Genomic DNA, 12,120 nt, shown 5'->3' with positions numbered 1-12,120 from the left:
TTTTTGAACATTTTTCTCATTCCATTTTCTTCACTTTCAAATTTTTATTTTTACTTTAATTTTTTATTTTATTTATTTTTATATGTATTTCTGTATCCCCTACTTACTGTTTCCACCTCCTTCCCCTCTGTCTTCACTTACTCCTATATCTTTTTTTCCTTTCTTTTATAATCCCAATATAGTGGCCTATATTTTTTTTAAATATTACCTACATATATACTACACTTTTGATTCACCCTTATGTGTTGAACCTACTTTTAATTACTATTTACCATATTATCCTTTTCCTTCATATGTGTTGAACCTACTTTTAATTACTATTTACCATATTATCCTTTTCCTTCATATGTGTTGAACCTACTTTTAATTACTATTTACCATATTATCCTTTTCCTTCATATGTGTTGAACCTACTTTTAATTACTATTTACCATATTATCCTTTTCCTTCATATGTGTTGAACCTACTTTTAATTACTATTTACCATATTATCCTTTTCCTTCATATGTGTTGAACCTACTTTTAATTACTATTTACCATATTATCCTTTTCCTTCATATGTGTTGAACCTACTTTTAATTACTATTTACCATATTATCCTTTTCCTTCATATGTGTTGAACCTACTTTTAATTACTATTTACCATATTATCCTTTTCCTTCATATGTGTTGAACCTACTTTTAATTACTATTTACCATATTATCCTTTTCCTTCATATGTGTTGAACCTACTTTTAATTACTATTTACCATATTATCCTTTTCCTTCATATGTGTTGAACCTACTTTTAATTACTATTTACCATATTATCCTTTTCCTTCATATGTGTTGAACCTACTTTTAATTACTATTTACCATATTATCCTTTTCCTTCATATGTGTTGAACCTACTTTTAATTACTATTTACCATATTATCCTTTTCCTTCATATGTGTTGAACCTACTTTTAATTACTATTTACCATATTATCCTTTTCCTTCATATGTGTTGAACCTACTTTTAATTACTATTTACCATATTATCCTTTTCCCTCATATGTGTTGAACCTACTTTTAATTACTATTTACCATATTATCCTTTTCCTTCATATGTGTTGAACCTACTTTTAATTACTATTTACCATATTATCCTTTTCCTTCATATGTGTTGAACCTACTTTTAATTACTATTTACCATATTATCCTTTTCCTTCATATGTGTTGAACCTACTTTTAATTACTATTTACCATATTATCCTTTTCCTTCATATGTGTTGAACCTACTTTTAATTACTATTTACCATATTATCCTTTTCCTTCATATGTGTTGAACCTACTTTTAATTACTATTTACCATATTATCCTTTTCCTTCATATGTGTTGAACCTACTTTTAATTACTATTTACCATATTATCCTTTTCCTTCATATGTGTTGAACCTACTTTTAATTACTATTTACCATATTATCCTTTTCCTTCATATGTGTTGAACCTACTTTTAATTACTATTTACCATATTATCCTTTTCCTTCATATGTGTTGAACCTACTTTTAATTACTATTTACCATATTATCCTTTTCCTTCATATGTGTTGAACCTACTTTTAATTACTATTTACCATATTATCCTTTTCCTTCATATGTGTTGAACCTACTTTTAATTACTATTTACCATATTATCCTTTTCCTTCATATGTGTTGAACCTACTTTTAATTACTATTTACCATATTATCCTTTTCCTTCATATGTGTTGAACCTACTTTTAATTACTATTTACCATATTATCCTTTTCCTTCATATGTGTTGAACCTACTTTTAATTACTATTTACCATATTATCCTTTTCCTTCATATGTGTTGAACCTACTTTTAATTACTATTTACCATATTATCCTTTTCCTTCATATGTGTTGAACCTACTTTTAATTACTATTTACCATATTATCCTTTTCCTTCATATGTGTTGAACCTACTTTTAATTACTATTTACCATATTATCCTTTTCCTTCATATGTGTTGAACCTACTTTTAATTACTATTTACCATATTATCCTTTTCCTTCATATGTGTTGAACCTACTTTTAATTACTATTTACCATATTATCCTTTTCCTTCATATGTGTTGAACCTACTTTTAATTACTATTTACCATATTATCCTTTTCCTTCATATGTGTTGAACCTACTTTTAATTACTATTTACCATATTATCCTTTTCCTTCATATGTGTTGAACCTACTTTTAATTACTATTTACCATATTATCCTTTTCCTTCATATGTGTTGAACCTACTTTTAATTACTATTTACCATATTATCCTTTTCCTTCATTTAATTTTTAAATCTCATTAGTTTTTTTTTCTATATTTGCATTTTGCATAATTCTGGCCTTTCTCCGATTCTGATGAGAAACATTTAGCTTCGAAATGCCATGACCTAAAGAGGATTTTCTTTAAATTTTCCTTAACTCCTTATTATTCTGACGATATAATAAAATTATAACTTTTATTCTTCATCTTTCATTAAAATAAAAAATTTATTTTTGAAAATTTATTCAAATTTTCAAAAAGAACTAATAAGCCTATAAGGAAAGTGTACAAAATTTTAATTATTCGACAAAGAGTACAGATTTTTAAAACAAAAACTTATTCCATGGAGTTTCGAAGAATGCAATTCTTCTCCTCAGAGGGAAGAAGTTTGCAGAATATACAATAAATTTTGCAGGTTAATGCATTAGAGAAAACAAACAATATGAAATTAATCATACTTGCATCAAAAAAGTCATTTAACAGTTAGAGAAAGTTTATAGAGATTCAATGAGATTGAGAAAGCAAAAAAGGGATGGCATAAAAATCCAAAGAGACATATTTTTACTTAAATGCAAGTTGGGAATAATTTTCCCTTTGAAAAATTTGGTAATCCAAAATGAGGAGCGGCATATGTATTGTTAAAATATAATTATCCACTGACACATGTTTCGTCATCTACGACTCATCAGAGTGGCTGAATCTAGGAAAATTCAGCAACTCTGAGTTGTAGAAGAACGTGTGTCAGTGGGTAATTATATTTTAACAATACATATGCCGCTCCTCATTTGGGAGTACCAAATTTGTCAAAGGGAAAATTATTCCCAACTTGCAAGTAAGTAAAAATGCACTTTTCTATAAATAATTGCATTCATTCAAAAAATATCGCAAAAACAAAAAAAAACATATATGATTATATTTTCATTAATAATTTAAAACGACAAAAAAACATTTTCTGTTAATCATTCTTTTTATGTTTTCATCTCATGTTCTTTGAATTCCAAACTTGTCTTTCTTCGTAAATTACATTGGCAATAACTTGTCATAAAATTCCCAAATTAATTTCTCTTTCAGGTTCAACCATTTGCTGGTATCATCAATTCTGTTCGACCAGATATTCCTCGAATTCTTTTTAATATGCAACCAGTGGGTCCTTTCAAGCAACAAAAACGAACGATGGATTTCACTGTTAAAGGTTTGCAGCTCCCACTGAAAGATTTTATCGAATTCTTTTGAAGTAAATGTGTAATAGGGAAATTGATAAGAACAAAAGCGTATTGCAGACAGGTTATTCACTCACAAATAAACCAAAAACAATGCTTAAATCTTATAAACTTTTAAACGTTCTCAACTTGTTAAACAATATATATCATAATCATGTACAAATAGCCATTTTTGATAAGTTTATTACATGAGTTGTGTGATATTAAAATCCGAAAATAAAATATTTGAAAAATAAATTTCTCTGTTAATTGCAACAAGCAATGATTTACATTTAAATGGAAGGAGAAGGAGTAGGCTGAACTGTTCTCAACTGTGTCGCATTGCACATTTTCTCTTGCTTTTTCTACCATAAATGTGACTATGAGAATCATTATTATATTCAGTTTAACATCCATTTTACATGATGGTATGTGGTGGCCACTTTTCAGAAATTGACTTCCAGAGTAAACTTTCTCTGGCCAGGTGTTTCTCTCAGGTTTATTTTTATCTCTCCCTGTTTTCCTTGGCCTTCCACTATGAACTGAACCTGCTACCTCAACTCTTCTACATCTACTAACCCAAGAACTCTCATCCATTCTTTTAAGCTAACCACACCATAAAAGTCTACTCTTCTACACACGTCTTATACTGGCCACATTTAATCTTCCTCTGAGATCATGTGAACTAAACCTTACACGTCTGTCATATCACATTTATCTTCACATCATATCACATTTATTTTCATGCAGCACATGTCCTCACCTCTAACTGGCTAGGATTCATTTCTGTACATCATCACACTGTGTTCAGATATCTGAAACTCTTGACAAATTTAAATAAAATAAAAAATAAAGACTAAAAATTATCATTTTCATCATTATGAGAAAAGAGCAAGATGCTGCAACCATTCAACAGAAGATGCAAACATTTGGTTGAGTCGAACAAGACAATAATTCCTCTTTTATCATTATCACTCCTTCCTCGGATGAATCTCTATGAAAGGCTTGGTTTCTTGGTTGGTCACATTTCAATTTAAAACATTATTTCCGTAATAGATTGAATGGATGTATCCACATAAGAGATTGGTCAGTCTATTCAGCTTAAGTTTTCAATAGCATTGCAACAAGAATTAGCAAGAATTACCACAGCATAGCAACATTATTAGACATTACATTGTTAGTATTTTTATTGCTACTGTAGAATTGAGTTATTGGTTCTTGTCCAAAATTCACCCATATTAAAAAATCAAAATGCAAAAAATCTATATGATGTATATACCCATATCGGAATGAAAATATCATATTCCAAAAATCATGTAGATTGATCAAGTAGTTTTATTTTTATACTCAAAATCGGTACTTGTGCAGAATTTGAACCAGACGTAACTCACTGGTCGCTTGGCTTTGCTCAGAACATGACGTCAACTGCCAGCTTTTGCCGAGTGTCGCCGATTATCAAAGCCTAACAACGCTACTCAAGGAAAATACTGAAGAAAACATTTAAATATAATAAAATCGACACACAAAAAATATGTGTGTGTGTATATATATATATTTAAAAGAGTGTAGCCATCAACAATTGTGGGTTTTTCAACTTTTTTTCAGCTTTTTATTTTAAAATATTTTTATACCGCGTTTCAAGCTTCGTTTCGCTCTCGTCAGATATTTTCATAAAAAGGTTTTTTTTGTTTTTTTTTTTTAAATGAGAATTTGAAATGTTATTTTTACATCTGCTGATACTAAATGTGTTTTTCGGAGTGATGTGGTCTCAGACATTCTGTCAGAGTTAAATTCAAAGAGGGGGCTTTTGGTTCATTTGGTGAAGGTTTTTATGGTTTTTTTTATGTCGACCATTTCTTAAAATGTGGGACCAGAGCAATTTAAAAAAAAAAATACAATTAAAACGGAACAAAATTTAAATTCCATTTTTAAAACAACCCAAAACAGAACACTTTCAACAAGTTTTTTTTAACAAATCTTTTTTTAAAAAGCACTTTTTTTTTTTTTTTTTTTTTTTTCAGGTATTACTTTTTTGTAACTAATGTAAACTTTTTGTAATGTTTTTTTTTCTTTTCATAAACATTTTTTTTTTTTGTTTGTTTCATGTAAGGTGGGGCTGGACAACTGATTTTTTTTTTTTTTTTTTTTTTTTAAGACAGCTGGTATATTCCCTTAGCATTAGATAGACTTTTCTACGGTCGCATCAGATGATATCAAAGTAGGGGGAGATATGGAAGAAACTTCACCAACCAGATAGATTTTCTGATATATGGTTTCAGATGGAGACGAAAGGATCATTACAAATTTTTGTCTCTACATAAACTCCAAAAAATAATTGTCAAGAAGCTCCCGGATGGTTCCATTTTCTTTTTTTTTTCTTTTTTTTTTTTTTTCTCCCAATACTTCCTAAAAGATCGACTGCTCCTTTGCCCTGCATTGATCGGTTACAGTCAAACCCGAGTGCATGACGTCATGTTCTGAGCAAAACTGAGCAGATGGTTAGTTACGTCGGTACAAGTACCAGAAAATAATTTTTAAGTGATTTGAAAGCACTATGATATAAATGATTATGATCTAAATAATTATGATATATATAATTATGATATAAATAATTATGATATATATAATTATGATATAAATAATTATGATATAAATGATTATGATATAAATGATTATGATATAAATGATTGATATAAATGATTGATATAAATGATTATGATATAAATGATTATGATATAAATGATTATAATATATATAATTATGATATAAATAATTATGATATAAATATCGCAAGTTGGTTTATAAAGTTATCTCCATTTGTTTAAGATTGTTTTCAAAATGGCAGGCAAAATTTTGGCCACATAATGGTTAGTCATAAAATGTGATCTTCTTTAAAAATAAAACTTTTTGATATTTTCGTTTTTTCAAATCATAAAGATTTTTCTTTATTAATATACAGAGACTTCTGGGCCAGTTAAGTATCATTAAATAATCACAAAAATTTATCATAAGCATCTTTGTTAGTTTGTTACATTTACATTTGAAATATTTTCATTGATCTGCCATGCTTAAGCTTGAAATGAGATTTTTAAATGCGTTCACTCATCTTTATAATACGCTCAGACAGTAAGTTTGAAATACCATTTTCATTACATGTATATTGGATTATATTGGATAATTATATTGGATAATATTGGATGATTATATTGGATAATTATATTGGATTATATTGGATAATTATATTGAATTATATTGGATAATTATATTGGTTTATATTGGATAATTATATTGGATAAATATATTGGATAATATTGGATAAATGCATCTAAAAATACTTTTATTGTTGCAGATTATTTTGCTTGTTTATTTCTAGATGTTCATTTTTTTTTCTTTATTTAAAAAAACATTTGTATTTTTTTTGCTGCAGGTGATTTGACAAAGAATTTGGAAAGTTTAGTTACACAACTTGGTTGGCAGAAGGAAATTTTGAAATTGCTGCAAGAATCAGAAGGGCACGAATACGTAAGCATTTTTGCATCTACTTTCACACAAATTAATCTGATTAAAGACTTAACCATTATTCACTCTGGACATCCTATTGGATATTTATGCCGTGTATATGGAGAAATCATTCTGACAAAAGTGTACACCTGGCAACAAATGTAAAAAAACAACAAAATAATTATCAAATGTACCAAAAAAATTTTGAACCTGACACAGGCACTTGCTGTGAACAAATTTGATCAATTGTCAAAAAGAACATAATCAAAAGGTTACAGAGTCTGGTCAATTCAGTGAAACAGCAATGGTCGAATAAAAAACCCCTTGCAGTGTTGCTTAAGTGACAATATCACCCTTAAGGAGTGTTTCAGGTGTTCACAATTGCTTATCTAATAACAACCCGAAATGGATATCAGGGTTGGTTGACAATTTGGGCCAGAGAAGAATCAACCTGTCAAATTCCTGTACATACATTTCTCTCCTAACAACCAATCATTGATAATAAAGTTATATTGTTATATTTTCATATATCAATATGTTGTCCTTCTTTTAAACACAGCAGAAATACAAAAATCCCCTTTCTGCAAGCAAAACCCCAACTCTGTTAGATCAATGTTTCTCAACTCTTTGTTTTTTGGGTTTTTTTTTTTTTTAATTTATATAATCGCAACAATGGACAATAGCAATATTGAAAAGAGTGACATATTTAAATGTTATAAAAAGCAAAGATTTTAACTGAATTTTATTTCAAAGTTACTTCAATCTGTCAGGCACGTATGGAAGCGAAACCTAATTTGTGAGAATTGAGGACATGTGTTTGTGTTGCATGGAATGAAATGCGAAGAGAAAAATAGAATGGATGTGTAATGTGTGTCTTAAAGACAGCCTTAGTGTTTTTATGACTTCAGAGGAAGATTAAATCTGAACAGTATAGGGAGATGTGTGCATAACAGGAGACTTTGATGGTATGGCCCCATAGAGAGGATGGATGAAAATTCTTAGGTAAGTAGATGTCATACTATTTAGGTAACCAGTCCAATTTTAAAGGGAAGGTCAAAGAAAGCATGAGAGAAATTGATAAGGATGGAAATAAAGATCTGGCCAAAGATACGTTAGTTTGGAAGTCAGTTTCTAAAAGCCATCCAACACATGCCAGCATGTTAACCTTGATGTTAAATTGATGGCAATGATTTCTGCTTGGATCAATTGTGCAATTGTGGAACTAAATGTTTCTTCGTGATTTCTCCAGTGTCTTCCTGTTCTGTTTAACATAAACTTTGTTTTTTTTTTTTTTTTGATGTTGTTTAAGGTTCTGAAGCCAAATTCATACACACACGTCGAAAATTGTAATAAAAATTTTTTAAGCAAATGTGGGATTTTTTTTTTTGTGTTTAAATCTAAAATGGATTAATTTTAAGTCCTTGATCACTAGTAGAAATATTTGAGTAAAATTGTTTAAATGTTTATTCAAATATCAGTATATATAGTATAATTACTACTTTCACACACAGAAACCTGATTTTTCTTTTTTTTTTGTTTGTCATTGTTGTACTCAAGTGGATTTTGACTTTGATAAAATGATGAATCATTAGTAAAAATAAAATCACCTTATCTATACCAACACACGCACGTGATAAACTTATCTGGCAAATCTGTATGTTACGACATGACGAGTTGAAAATCAGTTTTAGATCATTTCTATTTTGTTATACTGTCTATTATGAAAATATTGGTAGCAAAAACAAACTAAATTATTAATGATTGAGGATAAAGTGAAATTGGCTGCAAATTAAAAATGTTGGAAAAAAAGCGAAATGTTTACACTGTGCACAAATCGATTTTTACTAATGATTTTTCCTTATGGATACGTGGGAAAGTCAGCACACTGGGAGCTTTGCAATTTACTGCACTTTGAACATGCAGGCAAATTGTACAAGTACAAACAAGAGACAGTACTTGAAAACAAAAACCACAAAAATCTTTGTACATAAACTCATCCAAGCAAGGAGACTGGGCATCATAATAATTTAACAAGAACTGCCAAATTTTCAATTTTTACTAATGATATCCTTTCAAGAAAATAAACTTGAAATGTTTTTGCATTGTATATTAAAAAAACTTTAATATCGTTCTTATAAAATTAGCTAGCATCTGTGAAATGCAGTATTTTTATGGTTATTTCTGAAAAAGTTGAGGTAATAGAAAAAGATGTGTTCATTTTTGGATAGCAAAGTTGCAAACAGATTGAACTTTATTTACGTTTCATTTGTGTTTCATTTTTTGTTTGTGTTTACTGTAATTAATTTTTCTTTTATTTATATTTTTTATTTAAAAGGCTGAGCAGTTTCACCAAGATTTGAAGACTTCTCCTTTGATTGATGGCGGAGCTGATGACACTCCTACATCTTTGTCTAGGGTGACAAAGGAGACAGACAATATCTCTTCCAAAAACGCTGATCATTTGAAAGTTGAGAAATCAAAGACAAAAACTTCCAGTTCTTAACAGACATGATCAAAATTTTATTGATCTCTATTTTATTTTTTTTTGTATTTATTTTGTGATGGACTTTAATGCTTTTTCCAATCGTACAACCAGATAAAAAAAAAAAAAGCGCCTTATTTTTTAAATTGTCAAATTTGAGGTCTGGCTACTTTTAGAATCTTGATGCATTTTAATAGATTTTTTGTTTTTTGGTTTGAAATTTTACTTAATACATCAGAGCATGGTATATTTCAGTCATCTGCATCAAGAGAATAGTGTTGGTGCAATCTAACATGAATTCAATCAATGATTGATTAAAATTTTAAAGAAAAACCAAAACTTTTAAAAAATTTTTATTGAAATGAACCACAATTCTAAGAGTTAACGACAATTGGAGTAAACGTCCACACACGCACACACAAAAAAGAAATTTTTGAAAATAAAGAATTTCCTTATGTCGGTGTGATTGGAAAGAAGCAGCCCAATTTTTATGATGACAAAAAAGACAAACAAACCAAAGAAACAAGGTTGTTGTTTTTTGTTAAGAAATATTTTGATATTTTCAATACTACATTTTTTTACAATTGAATCACAAGTTTTATAAAGTGAAAGTTGTCACTTTTTAGATATTAACACCATCCACAGACAGCTGTTTCATCCTTTAGAACACATCAGTGTGGCTAGATACATATACACTGAGAAAATTTTATGACATTTATGTGGCAGTTGGAAATTAGTTTTAGATCATTTATCATAAAATAATACGCAGCCATATCCATGCCGAGATTCAATATCACAACTCTAATAATGTTGTCATCTTCTGCACCAACTAGCTGCTGATAGTAGGAGAGATAATTTTTTATTTATTTTTTGTTTACATTATTGGTACCTCAATTTGTTTTGTAGAATAGTGTTGCTTTATTTATTTGATAGTTGTATCTATTTGGTGTTGGCTGAGAGTAAAAGGAAAAATGATATTAACAAATAAATTTTTTTTACTATAAATTTATAATTAAATTTTTTTGAGCAATTAATTTTTAAAGTTTTTTTTAAATACTTGATGTTAATTCATTAATAGTAAAGAACAAAACTTTATTTTTGAACGTTTAAAAATATATTTATTTGCAGATGTAAAGGGAAATAACTCTTCACGTGATTACTTCCCTTTAATTCTTAAGAATATTCATTGAATAAGAGAAAATGTCTCCACTGTAAAAGTTTTCTGGAATAAGCATTTTCAAAAAAACAAAACTGAAACGAAATAAAATATATCCATGCTAATGTGGAGACAAACAAAAAATAATAGCAAGAACAGATTGCTATTTTGAATCTGATTTTGAAAATTCAGCAACATAAAACACACACACACACACATATAATTGATTTGGTTTGATAGAAAAAATTAAGAGGAAGCTTAATTGATAAGAAAAAGAATTTCTGGCACTTTTAAAAGATACAAAAAATATTTTCTAATTCTTTAATGTTGTTTTTTTTTTTTTTGTGACTGAAAAAGGAATACTCCTACAGGCACACAAATGCTTCATTTTCTAAATTTTTACGTAAAACTTATTTCACAGGTATAAATATATTCCTTTGTAAAACTTTACTTGTGAATTTCTTTTTTAAGTAAGTTTTTTTTTTTTTTTTTTTTTTTTTTTTTACAGTAGAACCCCGGGATACGACATTAAAAATTAGTAACAAAATACAGTACAGTATATAATACACATGTATATAATCAAATAATATCATAAATAACACCATAAGGCGGGGCAAATACCGTAACCAGGGGCTGGAAAAATATTGTATTCCACATTGTAACCTAAAAAAACATATTCTAGAGCCGCCGTATCCCAGGGTTCTACTGTATTTTTTTTTTTTTTTTAAGTTCTACCTACTCATTCAAGTAGTCAAATGCTTGTTATATTTTTTTTTAATCCAGTCCATTTGCCATCATTTCGACCTGGATTTAAATAAATTCAAATCTATATGTAGAAAATGTTTAAAAAAAAAATTTTTTTTTACATGGAAACTTTTGACTTTTGATCATTCATTTACTTTTGATGTTTTATCTTTAATCTCTTTTTATTACTGTCCGTCCTAAGAGTCAGGGGTAAAATGATTCTCCTTTATTAATTATATGTATATAAACAATTAAGGGGAAACTAAAGAGTATAAAAACTTTACTATCAAATCAATTACATAAAATATAGGATCGAAACGTGATTGTGTTTATGTAACCATACACCATATTTTATTTTATTTAAATAAACTTTTTCTTTCTTTTTTTTAATTTTTCAGAGGGTTTGGTGTTATTTCTTAAAAACAGCTATTGATGATAAAAACAATGAATCTAATTCAATTAATTTTTCTGTTATAGACTGAACAAAATTTTCCTGAAAATTTTCTTAGTTTTTTTTAAAAAATTCTTCAATAGTCAACCACTGGAAATATTGTAAACATAAAAATAATAAATGTATAAGAAACAAAACAGCTACACACAAAACATGTAGCAAAAGCTAAAATTCAGTTAAAATCTGCTATGTCAAACTTTAGTTAAAAATAATCAACATATTCCATGGACACCAAATATTTTTCATATTAACAAATCTTTATATAAAACTCAATGTCTGTGTGTATGTGTGTGATATTGTGT

At 28.3% G+C, this 12,120-nt stretch overlaps 1 protein-coding gene across 2 annotated transcripts in view; it reads left to right on the top strand.

Annotated features, from left to right (window-relative positions):
- The window catches only part of LOC145260573 (NAD-dependent protein deacetylase sirtuin-3-like), a 78,069-nt gene extending 67,572 nt beyond the window's left edge, over positions 1 to 10,497 (top strand). Inside the window, exons 8-10 of one of the 2 annotated variants that reach the window (XM_080118843.1) lie at positions 3,357 to 3,477; positions 6,912 to 7,006; positions 9,321 to 10,497. In XM_080118843.1, the coding sequence (XP_079974969.1) occupies positions 3,357 to 3,477; positions 6,912 to 7,006; positions 9,321 to 9,488 (384 nt within the window). In that variant the 3' untranslated portion in view covers positions 9,489 to 10,497. The remainder of the gene's footprint in view (positions 1 to 3,356; positions 3,478 to 6,911; positions 7,007 to 9,320) is intronic. The other variant, XM_080118844.1, reaches the window with a different exon arrangement.
- Positions 10,498 to 12,120: the final 1,623 nt, after the last annotated feature.

Source organism: Euprymna scolopes, chromosome 36 (assembly GCF_053919585.1).
Source record: "Euprymna scolopes isolate OS-2025 chromosome 36, ASM5391958v1, whole genome shotgun sequence".
Taxonomy (NCBI): domain Eukaryota; kingdom Metazoa; phylum Mollusca; class Cephalopoda; order Sepiida; family Sepiolidae; genus Euprymna; species Euprymna scolopes.
This window is presented reverse-complemented; position numbering and strand designations above follow the sequence as displayed.